General features: G+C 42.3%; 1 protein-coding gene across 1 annotated transcript in view; it reads left to right on the top strand.

Annotated features, from left to right (window-relative positions):
• Window positions 1-604: 604 nt before the first annotated feature.
• Window positions 605-21854, top strand: part of LOC103004874 (solute carrier family 23 member 2-like) — a 35882-nt gene continuing 14632 nt past the window's right edge. The window contains exons 1-4 of the mRNA XM_057550441.1: window positions 605-625; window positions 2635-2792; window positions 14445-14612; window positions 14751-14815. Of these exons, the coding sequence (XP_057406424.1) occupies window positions 605-625; window positions 2635-2792; window positions 14445-14612; window positions 14751-14815 (412 nt within the window). The remainder of the gene's footprint in view (window positions 626-2634; window positions 2793-14444; window positions 14613-14750; window positions 14816-21854) is intronic.

The raw sequence follows: 21854 nt of genomic DNA on the forward strand, positions 1-21854 counted from the left end.
TGGTATCTCTGCATCTTCTTGGGGGTCCAGGTAATGCCACCCATAAGCACTGGGTCCGAAGAAGCGCTGCCTCAAAAGGCACATGAACACACACTCAGGTCAAATTGCTGATATTCTTGGCTTCCATGTTGTTGACCTCCAGGGGGCTCAAGGCTCCTCCAGTCTCTCTTTCTCTCAAGGAGTTTGGGGGTGGGGCGTGGAGTTAGGGGAGGATTCTCCCCCATGCTGAGCTAATAGGTCACGTCAAGGACACCAACTGGGCCATTGTGGTGTTGGGTTTTTTTTCAAGTTACCAATTATAATTTGTTTGGCAACAACTACGATGTTTGATAACCAGTGCTTGGGGAATATTGGGAAACAAGCACTCTCAAACACTTTTGTTGGAATGTTATTTGGTGCAACTTTTCTATGAACTTGTTAAACATATATATGTTTAACGCATAAGAATTTCTCTGTAGGGAATACCCCAGTGGTCCAGTGATTAGGACTCTGTGCTTTCACTGCTGAGGGCGGGGTTCAATCCCTGGTCAGGGAACTAAGATCCTGCAAGCCGTGCGGCGCGGCCAAATTAAAAAAAAAGAAAAAAAGGGATTTGTCTATAGACATGGTGGCAAGACTCATTAAGGTAAGTACAAAGATGTTCTTCTTTTGGTAATAGTAAAATCACAACAAACAAACAAACAAAACCCTAGAAACACCCCCAAAATATCCATCTTAGAGAACCGTGGCACATCCTAACAAGTAATTTTTTATGTAGCTGTTAGAAAGAGAAAGATGTATCTACCTTGCAGTTAAAAAATGACCACCAATATATATTAAGTGAAAAAAGCCAAGTAAATAACTGTGTATAATGTGATTTTTTTTTTTGTAGCTTGAATTTTCTAATCTCATAGATGTGTTTCTTTTAATTTTACAAACAGTTCAATGTGGGGTACCAGGGATGGGATACACTTTTTTGTTAACTTCTTTGTGCTTTTCTACAAAATAAGAAGAGCAGATGTCATACTATTTTTTAAAATATTATTATGAGCCAATAAAATGGATAATGTAGATATTTTTATCATGAAAGGATGTTGAATTTTGTCAAATGCTTTTTCTGCATCTATTGAGATGATCATATGGTTTTTGTCTTTCATTTAATTAATGTGGTGTATCATATTTTTTAATTTGTGTATATTGACCATTCTTGCATCCAGGGATAAAATCCCACTTGATCATGGTGTATGACCCTTTTAATGTACTGTTGAATTCAGTTTGCTAGTGTTTTGTTGAGAATTTTTACATCTATATCCATGAAGGATATTGGCCCGTAGTTTTCTTTTCTTGTAGTGTCCTTATCTGGCTTTGGTATCAGGGTTTATGCTGGCCTTGTAAAATGAGTTTGGGAGTGTTTCCTCCTCTTCAGTTTTTTGGAATAGTTTGGGAAGGCTTGGTGCTAATTCTTCTTTAGATGTTTGATAGAATTCACTGGTGAAACCATCTGGTCCTGGGCTTTTCTTCATTGGAAAGTTTTGATTACTGTTTCAGTCTCCTCACTACTTATTGGTCTGTACAGATTTTCTATTTCTTCATGATTCAGTCTTGGTAAGTTGTGTGTTTCTAGTAATTTATCCATTTCTTCTAGGTTATCCAATTTGTTGGTGTGTAACTGTCCGTACTAGTGTTTTATGGTACTTTGTATTTCTTTTGTATCATTTCTAATTTTATTTGTGTCTTCTCTCCTTTTTTCTGAGTTTAGCTAAGTGTTTGTTTATCTTAAAAAACCAGCTCTAGTTTTGCTGAAGTTTTTCTATTGTTTTTCATTTCATTTATTTCTGCTTTGATCATTGTTTTTTCCTTTCTTCTAACTTTGGACGTTGTTCTTCCTTTTCTACTTCCTTGAGGAATAAAGTTAGGTTGTTTATTTGAGATCTTTCTTTTTTCTTAATGTAGGCATTTATTGCTATAAACTTTCCCCTTAGAACTGCTTTTGCTGCATCCCATTAGTTTTGGTATGTTTTGTTTCCATTTTCAGTTGTCTTAAGATATTTTTTGATTTCCCTTTTGATTTCTTCTTTGACCCATTGGTTGTTCAGAAGTGTGATGCTTAAGTTCCACAAACTTGTGTCCAGTTTTCCTCCTGTTATTGATTTCTAGTTTCATACCATTGCAGACAGAAAAGATTCTTGGTATGGTTTCAATCTTCTTAAATTTGCTAAGGCTGTTTTGTGGCCTAACATATGATCTATCTTGGAGAATGTGCTCAGGCCTTCCTGGTCAATGGTCTTGCCCTCACCTTGTGCCTTATTTTAATAATGAGCCTCTTGCCTTGTTCTTGTTCTTAAGGCCCCCTCCTTGGTTCATGTTATAGCCTCCTGTGCTGTGTCCCTGCCTTGATTTCTTACCTAGAACATCAGTTCTTGGCAGTAGGGTCCTGCCCTTGAACTCCAGACCTTCTGGCTAGGTCCCTGCTTCTTGCTGCCAGGCCTTCCTAGTTCCCGCTGTTTGCCTGCATCTCGCTGCCTGTCACTCAAGGCCAGGCTCCTCTGAGACCAGAGGTGGAGCTCTTGCCTCTGGCAGTAGGAATAGGAATGAAGATGGAGTAGGCAGCTACAGCATCTCCAAGCCCATCTTCTCTCTCTGCTCTGCCCACAGCACTTCCTCACGGCCCTGGGGGGACTCGTGGCAGTTCCACTCATCCTGGCCAAGGACCTGTGTTTGCAGCATGACCCCCTGACCCAGAGCTACCTCATCAGCACCATTTTCTTTGTCTCTGGCATTTGCACTCTCCTGCAAGTATTTTTAGGAGTCAGGTAGGTAAAACTCCTCCCCATGGATTTTGACTTTTTTTTTTTTTTAATTTATTTATGTTTGGCTGCGTTGGGTCTTCACTGCTGCTTGTGGGCTTTCTCTAGTTGTGGTGAGTGGGGGCTACTCTTTGTTGCTGTGCACAAGCCTCTCATTGTGGTGGCTTCTCTTGTTGTGGAGAATGGGCTGTACGCTCATGGGCTCAGTCGTGGGCTCTAGAGCGCAGGCTCAGTGGTTGTGGCACATGGGCTTAGTTGCTCTGCGGCATGGGAGATCTTCCCAGACCAGGGCTCAAACCGTGTCCCCTGCATTGGCAGGTGGATTCTTAACCACTGCACCACCAGGCAAGCCTTGGATTCTGACTTTTACCTGCCAGGGTAGCAGCAAGGTTTGCTTGGCTTGTAGCCTGAGATGAGTTACATGAGTGGCATGATAGAGGGAGCACAGGACCAGAACTAAGAGCCTGGGTTCAAGTCCTAGCTCCAACACTTACTGTCTACATTAGCCAGGATTCTTGATTAAAGTAACACAAAGAGCTACAGACAATTATGCCTGAAACCTTTTACTTTTGCAAATTACAAGGCATATGGCTAGTGAACACATTGCGGGGCCTCCTCCCTGGACTTCAGAAGGAGCAGTGCAAGAAGGGGCCCTTCACTGGTAAATCTGCTTTGACCTAATCTGTGCCAGGTCTGTGCTCAGCCCTGGAGTTGCAGAGGAAAATGAAAAACATTCCCTACGATGTGCTTCTGCCTGACCTGTCTTAAGAGAAAATGACTTGACAGGAAAAATTAATGTCCATTTATTTTTTTTTTTCTTCCAGTTTCATTGAGATGTAATTGACAGCACTGTATAAGTGTACAGCATAATGATCTGACTTACATAAATCAAGAAATGATTAGCACAATAAATTAAGTGAAAATCCATCATCTCATATAGATACAAAATTAAAGAAACAGGAAAAAAAATTTTTCTTGTGATGAAAACTCTTAGGATTTATTCTTTATCATTTATTTATTCTTTATCAATTTTCTGAATCAAACCACACAGGCGAAGGCTGATACAAGGTAGCCAATTATTTCCAGGATAGGCTGTCTGTAGACAGCATCCAGAGGATATTCATTCCTTGTGTGGTCTTCTTGCCTAAACCAAATCAAAGGCACTTTCCAAAGTGCTTCTTTTGCAAGTCATTTCCAGGAGATATGCCAACGCTTAAGTTCTCCCATTTTCTGTTGAGGAGAGGGGATTAGTGCCTGCATCTTTGTCAGGTTATTTCTCTTCCTCCTTCTGTCACCATCTCTGAGAGCCAAGATTTCTTCTAAATCCTCCACCAAGGGCTCAAAGAGGTGTAGGGTTTGGTCTGGTCTCTTAGGCCCCTAAAATCTGGGACCCCTCCCACTTTTCCAGGATCAGTCCCTGGAGTGTCAGATGCTGCGGTAGCATCAGAGAGGCCTTGCAGCCACCTGCCTGGATACCCAGGAGCCCGCCCCCCCCCCCCCCACGGGCTGCGCCATGGAGAGTTACAAACACAAGGCTCTTCTAGATGGGGAAGCACCTCCTCTTAAACTGAGATGGTGTTCACTATAATTATGGAAAAACACTGATCTTGGAAACTGGGGGCCTGAATTCTAGTCCTGGCTTCTGTGCTGTGGGAACCTGCACAAGCCATTCACCCTCTCTAAGTCTCAGTGTTCTCATCTGTAACATGAGGGAGTTGAAGTATGTTATATCTGTAAGTCCCTTCCATCTCTAATATTGTGGACACCTATGATGCTGACAGAAAAGATGATATAGTACCATATTCCTACTGGAATCTCAGTACTGAGAGTGCCTGTGGGCCTAGCCTTCTGGTAAACCCTGTGAGAGACACAACAAATCAGGAGCTAGAGTTCAAAGAATCTATAGCCTAATTAAACATACAAAGAAAGAGGGAAATAAAATTAGGAAATAGAACCATGCTAATGTCCTTAAACTAAGGTGGGGACAGGAATACACTTGAGTTTGGTTCCACTCATGGAAATGGACTTCCTGCTCAGAGGCTAATGAATACAGTAACTACCTACGACATTAGAGATTATAAAACTAGCTGATAGCCTGTGAATCAAAGGCCAAGTAGATTTGATTATTGGTTATCTGATAACCAGTATTTAATTATGTACTTTTCTAGACTGCAAACAAAAATGCTGGTGCAGCAATGAGATTTCAGATCTTAATGATTAAAACCATCTTAAATAGTCAAAGGGAATGATGAGAGGCAATAACAGCTTCCCTAATAAGAGCTAAAGAGCATAGTGTCCATTGTGGGGTGGGCAGCTGCAATCCTTGGCAGAGGGGCGGCTGCCTCCCTGGTGTGAATTTAGGGGTCTTGGGTGTGTCCCCCAAGGGCCTTCCTCACTTAAGCGCTCAGTTCCAAAATTTATGTAAGGGCGTACTTCATTATCCGTTTCAAAAGAAAGCATTAAGTTTAAATGCAGTCACTAGAGGAAATTATTATTGACTATGTGTAATTCTGGGTCTTAACTCCATCTCTGGAATTATTCATGACTTTTACCTGGGAATTTCTTTTTCTGGAGTGGTTTCAAGTGGTATATCTCCCTTTTCATTTTCCTGGGAAAGTCTCATGTGTGGAGCAAGTACTTCTGCCCAAAGTGCATTCAAATCTGGCTTCTGTATAGTCTTGCCCGAATCAGCCTGCCTGGCATTTGTCCTTTTCTTCCGTGGACCTCCCTGCGGCTGAGCCCTGATCTGTCCTGGCTCTGCATCTGTTACTGGTTCTGCAGAAAGTCCATGCCCATCGCCAGAGGTCTGCAGCCATCTTGCCCCTGCCCCATTGAAAACTAGGCCACCAGATGTGCCATCAGAGTTCTGGCTGGAACAGAAACAGTGGTGGCTGTTGGCAGTAGAGGAGTGACCTGGTAATCAGTCACATCAGAGGAGGGAGAGGGGATGATGTGTCCCAAAGAGGGGCCTGGTGCTGCTGCTTCCTCTGGATTTAGGTTGGGTAGTTAACTACACGGAAGGTGCGGGACATGCTTTCCTACAGGGTAGCAGGTTCTTACCTGCTTGGGGTAGGAAGCTCAGTAAAAAGATGAATACTAAGTGATCTTTGTCCAATAGTGAAGGAGTTGGGGCTCTGAAGGTACCCAGGGTTTCTCACAACAGAGCGACCCTTTTAAGTTCAAGAATTCATCAATCCCATTCGATATTCCTGAGGCTCTGCTCCCCATTCTGAACTATTTCAAAGAAAATCCCTGTGACATCACCCTTTGCCTAATCATTGGATTGACTCCAAAAGGGAACATCAAAATGATGACACAGGTGAGGTTGGATTCCAGCAGCTCAAGCTCCAGATGTCTCTGTCCCCAACTGTTGACCTCTTCCCCAGAAGCCCCTCATGCTCCACATGTCCCAACCCCGAACCCCTTCTGGGGGCTCATCCTCTCCAAGTTCCTGGGTGCCCAGGCTGTATTGCCTTACCTAGGGGAGACTTAATTCTCCCTCTCCTTTCTACCCCTGACAATTTTTGCATTAATGTTATCTTGGAGTCCTCATGTGGTTTTTTTTTTTGGTTTTTTTCAAATATTTTCTCTGCTCTTCATTTTTTTTTTTTTTTTTTAATTTTTATTTATTTATTTATGGCTGTGTTGGGTCTTCGTTTCTGTGCGAGAGCTTTCTCTAGTTGCGGCAAGTGGGGGCCACTCTTCATCGCGGTGTGCGGGCCTCTCATTATCGTGGCCTCTCTTGTTGTGGAGCACAGGCTCCAGACGCACAGGCTCAGCAATTGTGGCCCACGGGCCCAGTTGCCCTGCGGCATGTGGGATCCTCCCAGACCAGGGCTCGAACCCGTGTTCCCTGCATCGGCAGGCAGACTCTCAACCACTGCGCCACCAGGGAAGCCCTGCTCTTCATTTTTTTAAAAAATTTTATTTATTTATTTTTGGCTGTGTTGGGTTTTTTTGCTATGCACAGGCTTTCTGTAGTTGCGGTGAGCAAGGGCTACTCTTCGTTGTGGTGCACAGGCTTCTCATTGCGGTGGCTTCTCTTGTTGTGGAGCACGGGCTCTAGGGGCATAGGCTTCAGTAGTTGCAGCACGCGGGCTCTAGGGCACGCGGGCTTCAGTAGTTGTGGCGCATGGGCTTAGTTGCTCTGCGGCATGTGGGATCTTCCCCTACCAGGGATCAAACCTGTGTCCCCTGCATTGGCAGGCAGATTCTTTTTTTTTATTTTATTTTATTTTATTTATTTATTTATTTATTTATGGCTGTGTTGGGTCTTCGTTTCTGTGTGAGGGCTTTCTCTAGTTGCGGCAAACGGGGGCCACTCTTCATCGGGGTGCGCGGGCCTCTCACTATCACAGCCTCTCTTGTTGCGGAGCACAGGCTCCAGATGCGCAGGCTCAGTAATTGTGGCTCACGGGCCTAGTTGCTCCGCGGCATGTGGGATCTTCCCAGACCAGGGCTCGAACCCGTGTCCCCTGCATTGGCAGGCAGATTCTCAACCACTGCGCCACCGGGGAAGCCCCTGGCAGGCGGATTCTTAACCACTGTGCCACCAGGGAAGTCCCTCGTGTTTCTGTGAAGAGGAAATTTTTTAAAATTTTACCAAAGCCATGACAATTAAATTAGAGAATGTATGTAAAGTGCTTAGCTCAGTGCCTGGTACGTAAAATTTATTTTTCACACCAAAAAAAGGGTATTACCATAAACACAATTTTGCACCCTCCCTCCCTTTTTAAATTATTGAAAAAAATTTTAATGTGGTTAAAAAAAAACTCCTCTCCCTCCTTTTTAAACATACACAATACATTATAAATATCATTCCATTTCAATAAACACATTTCCACAATAGCACTTTTAGAAAAATATCACTTAGTATTCCATATTCTAGAGTACATAATATATTCTAGTTTAACCATTTCCTATTAAAGGACATTTAAGTTGTTTTGAGCTTTTCACTATCGTAATAGTGACCAACATAATTCATAATTATGAGAGATATACATCTTGTGTGTACTGATAATCATTTATCTAGTTAAAGACAGAGAAAAGACTTGAAGAAATGTTAAAGGTTATTTCTGGGTGGTATACATTGTATAGGAAAGGTATATATTATATGTGTGCTGATAAAGTTTATCTAGTTAAAGATTAAAAAATGATGAGAACAAAATGTTGATTATTTCTGTGTTGTAGAATTAGGGTGATTTATTCTTTATATTTTTATTTACCATTAATTTTTCTTCAGAGTCCATGTGTTTCTTTATAACTGGGAGAAATAAAAACCATTTAAAATTTTTTTTTAGAAAAGTATCAGGATATGTTTTGTGAGCCACACCCTTTGAATCTTTGCGTGAGAGCAAAATTCCAGTAGGCTGCCCATTACCATCTTGGAAGAGGGCTTGAGAGCTAAGGCTCAAGGCTACAGCCTTGAGACAACTTCCTAGATTCTTTGTCACTTCACCTGCTTTTATCTCTGTTTTCCCCAATCTGTTTCTCTGTGGTGGTCAACATTAAAGCCCTTAAAAAAAAAAAAAAAAAGGGGCTTCCCTGGTGGCGCAGTGGTTGAGAATCCGCCTGCCGATGCAGGGGACACGGGTTCGAGCCCTGGTCTGGGAAGATCCCACATGCCACGGAGCAACTAAGCCCGTGAGCCACAACTACTGAGCCTGCGCGTCTGGAGCCTGTGCTCCGCAACAAGAGAGGCCGCGATAGTGAGAGGCCCGCGCACCGCGATGAAGAGTGGCCCCCACTTGCCACAACTAGAGAAAGCCCTCGCACAGAAACGAAGACCCAACACAGCCAAAAATAAAAATAAATTAATTAATTAATTTAAAAAAAAAAAAAAAAAGGACAGTTGTGCTTGTCTTTGGGGCAGATCAGAAAGGAGGACTGGAACAATGAGGGTGGGTGTCAAATGTATACTCAAGGCAGTGGGTAGTGATGGGTTTAAAGAAGGCAGACAAACAGCCTTCCCTTACCAACCAGAGATCTCCCCCTTCTCCCCTTTCTTCTAGGCAGAAGCAAGCACTCTCATCCCTCCAAGCTGATTATTTAGGTATTTTCCACCGTCTCTAATTAATGCATTTCTGTTTTAGGCACTATTGACTGAAGTGCCAATATGGATGACTATGATTTCATTTTCTTTCACAGCCCCTCACTCCCACCACATACAAGCATATTTTCCATCATCCTATTCTCATACCCTCCCAGCATAGGTCAGTACTGAATGTACACATTATAATGACTGGGATGCTATTCAGAGCTGAATCACAAAGTGATTCCTTTCCTGCCCAACTTTTTGTTTTCCCTGAAATTAGTATCTTTCTTTTTTTAACTATTCTTTGGTTTCTATCTGTTTATTTTTAACTCAGTGATAAACTTCCTGCCTGTTGTCTAAATCTCTTCTTAATAATTTCATCACATCAGGTAGCCTATCAATTTCATCTTCTTGATGAACTACCTCCTGGGGCTCTCTGACTTGCTGAAGTCTGGAACAGTCGCTGTCTGTGCCTAGTATATATTAGATATGTCATCCTGAGATGCCTCTTTACCCTTATTCTGGGAATTCCCTTCATGTCAGTTTTCAAGTCTAGATCTCTTGTTCCCATGTCTTCCTCTTTCTTTGGTGGAACACGAATACGCAGTAGTTTCCTGAGAGAACACATGGGAGGTAAATTCTGTAAGACTCTGCATATGTGAAAATGTCTTGATTCTGTTCTCATACTTGACTGATAGCTTGGCTGGGTATAGAATTTTAGGCTGGAAATAATTTTTTTTTCAGAATTTTGAAAGAATTGTTCCCTTGCCTTCTAGTTTCCAATGTGGTTTTAAGAACTCCAAAGCCTTATGTGACCTTCCCCCTTCTGCTGCAGAATTTTGTACAGGCCCAAGTTGTGCCAAGTCTATTTATCATTTAACTGGGAGAGATCTATTCAGTTATAGTGTCTAACATACAAGATCAACTATGATCGTCCTATTGCTAAATCCAATAGACAACTGTTCAACTAGGCTTGACTTTTGAGCTTCCATGTTGGCCTCTGCATCATCCAATTTTAGCAAGAATCTTGCTCAGTCACTGTAGCCAGAATCCCCACCCTCACTCTCTGATTGGTTTCCTCATTCTTCACTATCCACAGGTGATGTCTGTTCACCTTGGCCTGTTTTCAGCAAGAATCCTGTTCTTACCCCTGATGCTTCCTCTTAGTAACTTTCCATCCACTGAGCCCCACCCTGCTCCTTGGCTATAAATTCCCACTTTTCCTTGTCACATTGGGAGTTGAGCCTGATCTCTCTCCCTTATTACAAAACCCCGTTGTAGTAGCCTCCCTTGAATGAAGTCTGCCTTAACGTCTTTAACAAGAATCATGTATATCATCTTATGAAGAGTACATGAGAGCTCAGAGAGAAGGGTTGAAGCTTAACTTCCCAATACTTCCAAAAGGTTAGCTGTTTCTGTTTTATGGGCCCAAATGGAACTACTAAGAGATGAGAAAAATTTCCCGCATAAACTCTTGAAGAAGTTTGTTCTTTCCACATGCCCTCTTATCAGCTGTTCTTATAACAAACACACTTTTGCAATTTGGCCCAGTGACTCAGACTTTCTGATCAGGGCTCTGCATTTCCCAGCTGAACCCTGCCACTGGCACCTGCCCCCAGCATCATTTTCCTCATACAGAGACAATGCAGTATTGTCCTACCCACCCTGAAGTACTCTTGGGATAATGATATGAAAATGCTATGTAGTTTTAAAATACTATATAAGCTTAGATGTTCATAGTACCCCCACGGACACATTTCTGTGGCTTTGACAACCTAAAATATCAATCCTATCAAACTTCTAAGAGACATTCCTGAGACTGCAGATTTTGACATTTTACATGCAAGTTGTTGTTTTAAAAGAAAATGGTGGGGAGTTTTCTTCTTCAGACTTGAGTATACAGATGAGATGGTAAAGGGTGAAGGGAAGAGGAAGATGGATAGGGAAGGTCTTAGGAAACAAATCTTAGAGAACCAACCTGCAAGAAATGGGAATGCCAGACAAGAGCTTAAAAAAAAAAGTCCATACTATAACATCTGTTATTTGAGGAAACATTAAGAAAATGTTTTGGTGTACACTACCTTTTCTAGAAGTAGCCACACATTGCAGAGGGAATAAAAATGAAAATTACTCTATTTATTGAGCTCTTCTCTTTCCCAGGCATTGTGCTAATCACTTACATATATTTTATCTTCACAGCTACTCCTTGGGAGAGTAGTATTATCTGTATTTTGTCAAAGAGGACACTGAGGCTTGCAGAAGCTGGGCAACATGCCTAGGTCACACAACTGATAAGGTAGAGCCAGATTCAAACTCGCCTTTGGTCTACACCATGCTCTTAACTGGTGTTACAGGGCAGTGGTGATAAGTAAGGAAACCCAAGCACTCATGCTGGTTAACTCTAAGACCTTGGGCTCCAAATCCCCTATCTATAAAATGACAAGGCCAGGCTGGATACGCTTCAAATGGCTCTTCTATTTCTAAAATGTTGAGTTTTTAAAATCAACAATCTATGGTTTACAAGAGAAACATTTAAGTCAGAAGGCGTATGTATAATAATAGTGAATCATACTCATGGGAAAAATTTTAAAATAGGAATTACCATCATGCTAGCAGATGAAATTAATTGTGAAATTAAAGCAGCACTGAGATACACATTAAGGTCACCATGAAAGGTAAAAGATACATAAAGCAATGAAAGCCTTGTAGTGATACTGAATGCACACATCTTAAACATGTACCAGGAAAGTGCGTAAAAGAAAAACTAGCAGAAATGCAAGAAATATATGTAGATCTCTCTCCCTGTCTCAAAAAGGTACCAATGAGAAGTTATGAGAAAGAAATGGGAATGCTAACAAAATGAGGTGGGGAGGGGGAGAGGAATGGTTGGAAAATGGGATTGGAAGGTCTGAGTACAGAATAATGAGGGAAGAATTTATGGATACACTGTGTGAATCTAAAGGTAGCACATAAGAGTATTCTCTAGTAAATAAATGGAAAAAATACATCTTGCTCTTGAACATAAAAGGTATTTTTAGCAATTACAAAAACATAGAGAGAATTCCCTGGCAGTCCAGTGGTTGGGACTCAGTGCTTTCACTGTCGTGGCCCGGGGTTCAATCCCTGGTCGGGGAACTAAGATCCTGCAAGCTGTGAGGCGTGACCAAACCAAACCAAACAAAACAGAACAAAACAAAACAAAACAAAACAAAAAGGTAGAGAGTCCATATATCACATTATCCCAACTACATATAATAATCTTGAAAGGAACGTGAACAGAGTTAGAAAAGTGCTGAACTACTTGAAAATTTTGAAGTGCTCCCTTAAAGAAGTTCTAAGTTAGGGATGAATTCCTGCATATAATAACAAAAAACATTTTTTTCAACAAAAATAAAGCTCACCATCATAAAAATTGTTATAAATATATTTTGACAGTATATAAGTTCTATGTAATGAGTAGACAGTTTATAGACAAGGGAAAACATATAAAATCACACAAATGAGTGCACATCTTTTATGACTTAATGAAATGCAAATTAACATTTGTTAGGGTTTCGTTATATGCCTGTTAAACTAAAAAAATAAAATAAAATAAAATGAGAAAACCCAACGTTCATAGGTTTTTGCAGCACTAGGCTCAGTGCTGGAGAGATGGAAAAGAAAAATAATCTTCCCTGACCTCATGGAACCCAGTAATACTGAAATGGCTGTGGCAATGGTGGCATAGTGATGGTGGAGTGCTTGTAAGCGGAGTCATAAGGTGTTTAAAGAACCCCTGAGAGTTAGTTACTGTAAATGATTAGTTTGTTAGTACAAGCGCTAACAGAGAAATGTGTAACTAGAATATAAGGTGTTTTGTCTCAGTTACCATGCTATCCCCAATACCTGGCAACCAGTGCCTCTCACAGAGCAGGTCCTCAATAAATATTTGTTGAATGAATGAAATGTGCATATGGAATTACAGCAAAAAATTAAAACACAAGTCTTGTATTATATACTCTGTACATATGATATGCAAAGATTTCTATGTTCATTTTAAAAGCTCAAAAGGATTTTGCAATGATATAAGTATAGCATGTTTCCCTTCTCTGTCAAGATACTTAGCTTCATAATTTCTATGCATTTTAATTGAAGTATAGTTAATTTACAATGTTGTGTTAGTTTCAAGTATACAGCAAAGTGATTCGGTTATACAAATATATATATATATATATATATGTATGTGTATATATATACATATATATATTCTTTTTCAGATTCTTTTCCATTATAGGTTATTATAAGATATTGAGTATAGTTCCCTGTGCTAGTGCTATACAGTAGGTCCTTATTGTTTACCTATTTTATATATATTATTGTGTACATGTTAATTCCAAACTCCTGATTTATCTCCCGCCCATAATTTTTTAATTAAAAACATTATTCACACATACCCATTCCACCACCCATATGTTCCTGCCCTGCGTGTGCCATGTAGTCCCCTCTATTTTGGAGCCTTCCTTATGGGTCTAGACTTATGAATCTAGATTACTTGCTCTCAGCCCTGGTTGACATTAGAATCACCTGGAGCTTTAAGCCCTCCCCATGCCTGGCTGCACCCTCTTGACAAGCCCACTAACTCATCTGAGGTTGATGCCCAGGCATTGCTGATTCCTATGTTCAGCCAGGACAAAGGCCACTTAGGCAGCAAAACTTTATATTTTCATTAAGTAAAATGTGTTCAGTCATTCTCAAAAATAACCCTTTAAGCTGTCTTCATGGAATCCTGAGTTCAAAAATAGCCTTCTAGTATTGTTAAGAAAAAGTACCTAAACTGGGTGTGCTATAGTGACAAATGCAAGCACGAGGCTGAGGTCCCTTTGTTCCGCCCCCCACCCCAAATTCTAATATGCAGGGCGAAGAGACTAGGTGAGCCTTGATAGCTTCTGACCTTCTAGTAAGAGAGGGTTATTGGAGGTTGACTTATCAGGCTACATTCACCTTGAAGGGAGACAAGTCAGATGGGCACTGCTAGAAGTTCTCGCAGAGGCCAGAGTGAGACACCGACGAGGAGGGAGAAAGACTTGGGTGGGGAACACGCCCTGATAATTGACCTCAAGCCTGTTCAGTCCAAGTGATCAAAAGGAGCCTGAAGGTAGAGGTCTGGGATTGCTGTTCATTTTTGAAGAGGCAAAGGAATCTGGCCACCCAGATTCTAGGCTGTGCATCTCTTGTCAGTGGGGGGAACTCCACACGTATGAGCTGTGCTTTGATCCTGGGGTCTGTGGAAGATTCTCTGGGACTGAGGAAGACAATGGCACCCACTAAACATGTTCCCTGAGCTCTGTGCTGCCCCCAAATCGTTTCCCAGCACCTGATTCTCTGCTCCTGGGCTTGTATCTCCAGGACTGGGGTTAGGTCTGCTTGTCTTTCCCTCTCCACTTCTCCTACCTGTCCGAAGTCTGGCAGGGTTCATGGGTCTGACTTGGAGCCTCGCAGGAGTTCCCTGTAAACTGAGAACTGCAGGGGTCATGTGTTGCCTTGAAACCAAGGTAGGACTTGGGATTAAAAGGCCTCCACTGGGGCCAGTGACAGACCAGCCCTTAAGCAGCTGATTGGTAACTCTCCCCTTTCCCCTCCTCCAGGCTGCCCATTCTCCAGGGAGGAACATTTGCTTTTCTGGCACCCTCCCTGGCCATGCTGTCCCTTCCCACCTGGAAGTGCCCCACGTGGACACTCAATGCCAGCCTGGTGAACACCAGCTCCCCTGAATTCACTGAGGAATGGCAGAAGAGGATCCGAGAGGTATTGGGGTGAGCGGGTGGGGTGAGAGGAATGGAGTGGTCCTCAACAGGGGCTCCTGAGTTGATTCATTTGTTCAACATTCATTGTTCAACTCATTGCTGAGCAAGATTCCAGGCCTTAAGATACTTGGCCCTTGCTTAATTCAGTTTTATCATCCAGGGAAAGAAACTAGTGGCCTTGAAGCAGGCTCTGAAGTTTGGCCATGCTCCAGGTTGGCTTATCTAAACGATAGATAAGGAAGCCAGCGCACAGGATTCTTGGCAGAGAACATAGCCATACCCTCAGGGACAGTAGACCTTATAGCTTCCAGACCCCAACATCCTCACCTGACCTCCTAGGTGAGGGGTCAAGGACGGCCCATGGGTGGGGTACTGTATGAGAGAGTGAAGGTCACTTGAGATTTCTAGGAAGCCCAACCAGCTTCCTCCCAGCTTGACCTTAAATGTGTAGGCCTGGAGTGAGGCTAAGGACCACCTCCTCTGGAGCAGGGGCAGTTACACAAGCACCGTATGGTACTGGGTTTCCAGTACAAGGTAGTTTGTGCAGGCATGAATCCAGCTATCACTTAATGTCTTCAGCACTAACTCACTAGAACTGGACCAAGGACATTCCTGAACTCAGGGCTATGGACCTAGAGCAGGGTTTGTCCCCTAGGTATCCTTGGGAGTTAAGCTAAGAAGCCTTAGCCCAGCCAGGGTCCATCCTGCACCCCACCCCGTCCATGTTCAGCATCCTCACAGCCTCATGGCTGCAATAAGGGTCACATCCGCTGTATGTGAAAGACAAAGAAAGAGGGAAGACAGAGGAAACATGCTAACAAGATCCCTATTCTTACCCAGATTTGACCAATGAGAAGGAGTAGAATTGACAAAACACTCCAGTGGGGGGTGAAGGGTTGGGGCAGAGGGACAACGGTGTAAGTCCTAAACTGATTCCAAATACCTGAGAACCAGGAGTGCTGATGTTTGGGGGCAGGAGAAGGTGGATGTCGCAGCTCAAGCAGAGAGCAAATTAGCTCTTCTGCTTTTTGGTTATGTGGGACCCTCAGAGGATTGGATGGCACTCACCCACATTGGGTAGGGCCATCTGCTTCATTCAGTTCACCAATTCAAATGCTAGCCTCTTCTGGAAACACCCTCCTAGACACACCCAGAAAAAATGTTTTGTCAGCTATCTGGGCATCCCCCAGCCCAGTCAAGCTGACATATAAAATTCACCATCACTGTATGTTATGTATATGTTCAACTTTAGTAAACACTAGCAAATACATTTGCAAAGTGTATGTTCCAATTTACACTCCCACCAGCAGCGTGTGTGAGTTCCAGTTACTCCAAATTCTCACCAACATTTTCTCTTTTTCATTTTAGCTGCTCTGGTCAGTGCATGATGGTAAACGTGTATCATTCTTTTATGATGTTTTTGAATGATTTAGAGTTAACTATAATTGTCTGTCCTCATCTTGTAGGTCTATTTGACCACCTGGGGTCATTTTTGCTCCTATGCTTACCACATTAGCTGGTGACTAGAGGTCAATATCCCAATATAGACTTTGTTATTTATCATTATTTCCATGACTTTCATTTCATTGAGTATCATGTAAATGACCTATGAATTAGTCCATGACCCATTTTAATCTTAAAGTTCAAACAACAGGCCATGTCCTAAATATGCCAGCATCACAGTAGGTACTGGCTCCTTTCACAATGTTCATTCCTCGTTGTCCATCCAGTACAGCACAATATACTCTGGGTCTAGTTTTATTAGATGTGTTTCAGTTTGGTAGAATCAACTCTGATGCCAGCATCCCTCATCCCAGATTGAAGACCTATCTAGAAATATGGCTAAGAAATCATTTTCTTATTTCCAACATTTTAAATGCAACGGGCAAAAGTAGCATTATTCAATACCATAATTTGGTAACTCCAGTTCTTCCTGCCGCCATCTTTCTTTCTGCCCACTGTGAGCCCTTCTTAACCCATTTCCTTGCTCCTGTTGGAAGAGGAGGTGCTGAGTCCTTCTCTTCTAGCCTTTAAATGGTAGGCAGGAAAAGTAACACTGTTAAACTCTCCTTGTGTGTCCTTCCCCAAGGTACTTTCAAATGATTTAATAAGTATATTGTCACTGTAGCCTCTCCACTGGGTAGGATGCATCCTGAAAAACACCAGACTTTCCAATCCGGCCCATAAATACCATCAGAATTGCAACAAGTCAAATTAAATTGATTCTTATTATTCCTATCTTAGGGAACACAACCAAGTCCCTAGTCCTGGGAAAATATGGTTTCTTTACCTTCTCATTTCCCAATTTGTCCTTTACAAACTGCTCCACTGGTGACTCAGTTTAGTGACCCACTTGTAACTTGATCTTACACTATCCTACCCTGCAAGCCTGCCCTTCGTGCCTTTGTCACCCACATTTTGTTGCTTCAAGCACACGTTCTAATTTTGTAATAATTTCACTGCTTTTGGGAAGTGACATGAAATATGAAAAGATCACTCGATACTGTATTTCTTGGTCCATTCCTGTCTTGTTCATGCTGTGAAAAGTGATCCTTGAGCTGTTTGATGTATACGTTGATCTTCATGCTGGTGGGCAATCTGGGTTGCTAGTCTCTTTATTGTAGCCTGAGCCAGGGCTTCAGTGGCAGGATAGGCAAAGCTCAAACCAGAAACACTGTCCATACCAGTTTAAAAAAGTGTTAAAACCTCCCATGCTCTGTGGACTGTCCAGTACAGGCAGCCTGTCAGTTCTGTAATGGGCCATTTATCCTCATATCCTCCCACCAGAGGCACCTGTGCCCATCGCTGTTGGCAATCTGGATCATCCTGGGCAACACAAGTGACTTCAGATAGAGATGGAGATTATGTAGTTTGTGAGCCCACATATGCATGGCTTGTGGCCCGAGGTGTCATCTTGTGGCCCCTAATGACTACATTCAAAATCATACTTCCCTCCTCTTTTTAAGACATAGGGGCATCTACGTGAACCACCAGTATGTGAGATTTGACTATAAAGTTCTGTCCCGTAAAAGGTGAAATTTCAGTGGAGCCTCTACGATCACTTGCCAGACCAAACTGCTAGTCCATTGGCCACAGCCCGAGAACCTAGATAATTCTAAAGGGATGACTCTGGGGGCTTATGTGTGTACTGTCAGTCACATCACACACAGCTTGGTCCTGTGGCTGGACTTAGACTTGCCTTCTTTCCTCCATCAAGGTCCTTCTGTTGCAGTGTTACACTCTTTCAGTCTCAGTCTTCCTCAGGTGGGTGAGCAGCACCTTTGGCAAGACTCCAAGCAGTGCTTTTTTTTTTTTTTTTTATAAATGTATGTATTTATTTATTTATTTATTTATTTATGGCTGCATTGGGTCTTCGTTGCTACGGGCAGGCTTCCTCTGGTTGCGGCAAACAGGGGCTACTCTTCGTGGTGGTGCGCAGACTTCTCATTGCCGTGGCTTCTCTTGTTGTGGAACACAGGCTCTGGGTGCATGGGCTTCAGTAGTTTGGCATGTGGGCTCAGTAGTTGTGGTGCACAGGCTCAGTTGCTCCGCGGCATGTGGAATCTTCCCGGACCAGGGCTCGAACCCGTGTCCCCTGCATTGGCAGGCGGATTCTTAACCACTGCGCCACCAGGGAAGTCCCCCCAAGCAGTGCTTTTTTAATTCAAAGACCCACATAGTGGGATCCAAGTCTCTGTTGTTAGAGATAGATTATCCCGTGAGGTAGTGTCCACCCAGGGGAGGGGGACTGTCACTTACTCATGGATCCTGTGAACCCCTCCTTGTGTAACTGCCTTTTCTTTTCCTGAATATAGCGATTTCCCTTTAATCAGCACATTCTGTTGATGATCCCCTTCCTTATTTGCATGTCTTTCTGACATCGCTCAAGGTACCATTGGGATCTCTGATCTTGGAGTTATTTGGTGCCATTCAGTAGTGCTGTAATTCCAAACAGTGCCCAGTAGCAGACTAGTTAGGAATGGTCCTTCAGAGGGAGAGTAGTTGAGTAGCTGCTCTGGGCCGCCTCCGCACCAAATGCCCCACGCAGAGCTGAAGCACCAGGCATCTGCCAGGGTCAGTCCTCATTCAGCGTGGACGGAACCACTGACGCTTCTGACGGCTCAGGAGCACTGTGCTGGTCAGGACACCACTCTGAGACCAGTCTGAGCCATAACTTGTGAATTTCAGCCAGAACCTTCTGCTGTTCTTCCCTTTCAAAAGCAGCCTTTCTGCATGTGGCCATGCTCTGGTATACAGTCCAACAGTGCGCCCAGATGTGGACGTACTTCAATGATCTGTCAAGTCCTTGTGCTTCCTTTTTTTCTCAAGGTGGACCCAGAGTTAACAGAGGTTTTTAATGTTTAAAGAACTTTTCCATGTAGTTCCAGACCAAGATATACCTAAGGATTTCACTTGTGAAGCTGGTGGGCCCTGGATTTTTGCCAGGTCCGTTGGCCAGTCTTCAAATGCTGTGTGTTGTACCACCTATTCCAAAGCAAGATGTATTTCTTCTTCAGTGCAGCCTAGTTTTATTATATCATCAATAGCATGAATCACAAAATACATGTGGTCTGAGGTTTTGGGGGGTTTTGTTTTGTTTCGTTTCTGCTGTCCCCCAGGGAGCCAATACTTACTTGGCTTTCGTAAATCCAAATTAAAACTAAGCAAAGAATAAGAAGTGGATTTTGTCAACGAAAATTTAATTAACTATCAAGTTAAGAAGGAAAAAATGGAATTTTATTCGAGCCAAGCTGAGGATTATAAACCCAGGAAGCAGATTCTCAGGAAGCTCTGGGAACTCTTCCACCTGTTAGAAGTTGAAGCCGCGGTCATATACATTTTTGAGACAAAGGATCGAACATCAAAATGACATACTGATATTTTATGTAAAGTTCACCAAGGATACATAGTCCAGATAAGCAGGTACAAAGTGAGCAGCCAGTCACCATGACCCCCTACAGAGCAAGGAGAGAATGCTATTCTTTTAAGAAATTACATTGCTAGCATCAGAAGAAAGAAAAACAATTGATCTTTCCGGTTGAGCAGCCCCTCATCTTTGAGGAGCTCTGGTTAATGTGTCATGCAGGTTCACACTGCACATTAGGGAGGGAGGAGGCCCAAACAAACACACAGAGAGAACTTTATGTTTAATTTTTTTACTTGTCCTGCCTTAAAATATAAATTTTATTTCATCAGTTTCCTTACCCTGCTCTGCTAGATGCCAGGGACAGGATTTCCCTTCCACTTAGACCTACTGAGAACTATAATTTTTTATGCAAGAATCTCTTGCCTTCGTACTATCCAAGAGGAAAGATCTGACAAGTTAATTTGTCTCTTCTCCTACCTAAGCACTCTGCTGCTTGAATTCTACCTGTGTTCTAATGACATGTCTGCCTCAACACTGCAATGGTCTGAAGCAGTTACTTTGTATTTTGAGGACACGGTATTAGTAGTGAGAGAGGATGTTTAGGGATGTTTAGGTCATGCTGTGCCTGCACTGAGCACAGGATCCCAAGTTACAGACACAACCATGTTTTTTAAATACATTTACCATTTATTTTTGTGTTTGTGAGTCCTCTAAAGCAGGAGTCAGTAAACTATCGCTCTTGGACCAAATCCAGCCTGTAATCTGTTTTTTTTACTGCCCACCAATTAAGAATGGTTTTTACATTTTAAAAAGTTGTTTAAAGTTATAAAAAGAATATGTGACAGAAACTATATGTGGCCCACAAAACCTAAAATGTTAACTATCTGGCTTTTTACAGAAAAAGTTTGCCAACCCCTGCTCTAAAGCACAGGGCCCAGAGTGGGAGTTCCTCTTGCCCAGATCTAGACTGTAGCCTCCACTATTTTTTTCCCACATCACCTTCAAGTGTCCAACAGTGAGTGCAAACCCAGAGTCTTATTTGTGGTATTTTAGCTCCATCTGCTGGTCCAGTGTTTTTCACCAGTGCTGTAAACAAGGGAAAGTTCTTTCAAGTTTCAACCTCCTTTTACTAATTGATGGATTGGTTTAATTCACTGAGCCAGCCTATTGGAATTTAAGGTAGAGTTTCCATGTTTCACTGAGTTGAATTTGTTCACACGCATCTCAAGGCTTGAAGCCACTGATGGTTAGCAGTCCAACTCTACATCACGATACTAGCCACAAATAAAAGTGAGGCAAATATAGGACCAATAGGGGTGTCATTACTTTCTGGGAGATAAGAAGTAATAGAGAGGACAAGTAAGTAATGATTATATTTTTAGAAAGTGGTGGTAGCAGAAAATGTAGAAAACTCTGGGAAGAGATGGCAAGCTCAGTTTTCAACACATTAGACCAACTTAAACTTCACCTTCCAGTATTATGGTGGTTTTAAATTTTTTATATCCTTGTGTATGCTTATGTATATGTGAAATGAATGACAGCAATGATAAAAAGGCTAAGTCGGAGAAATTAGGATTGCTTTGTTACTATAAAGTACTCACGCCACTCATGATGTGGTATAGTGTTATTTGAAAGTGAACTTGGGAGAATTCCCGGGTGGTCCAGTGGTTAGGACTGTGCTTTTACTGCTGAGGCCATGGGTTTGATCCCTGGTTGGGGAACTAAGATCTGCAAGCCACGTGGTGTGGCAAGAAAGAAAAAAAGGGGGGACTTGGATTAGCTGTAAATGTACATTGCAAACTCTAAAGGAAAAAAAAAGGATAATGGTTATGCTAAGAAAGGAGAGGGAAAAAAAAGCTCAGTTAAAACCACAAAAGGTAGAAAAAGAGTAGAAGACAAAAACAGAAACAAAGAACAAGGGCAACAAATAGAAAATAGTAACGGATATGGTGGATATTAATCCAACTATATCAATAATCACTTTGAACGTCATTGGTCTAAAGGCACAGAGATTGTCAGAGTGGATCAAAACACAAGACCCAACCGTATGTTGTCCAGAAGAAACCGGCTTTAAATATAAAGACACGTGTAGATTAAAAGTAAATGGATGGAGAATATACCACAGTAACACTGATCAAAGGAAAGCAGGAGTCAGACTTCTTTCTTTTCAGGAAGAGCAGACTTCAAAGCAAGGAAAATTTTCAAGGGTAAAATGAAGAACATTCATATTAGCAAAGTAAAAAAGGAGAAGTAAAGTAAAACTCAATCAGTCCAATAGATCAGGGGTTGGCAAACTACAACCCATGAGCCAAATCTGGCTCGTTGCCTGTTTTCTGTTTGTTTGTTTGTTTGTTTGTTTATAGCCCACAAGCTAAAAATGGTTT

This window comes from Balaenoptera acutorostrata, chromosome 7, assembly GCF_949987535.1.
Source record: "Balaenoptera acutorostrata chromosome 7, mBalAcu1.1, whole genome shotgun sequence".
Taxonomy (NCBI): Eukaryota; Metazoa; Chordata; class Mammalia; order Artiodactyla; family Balaenopteridae; genus Balaenoptera; species Balaenoptera acutorostrata.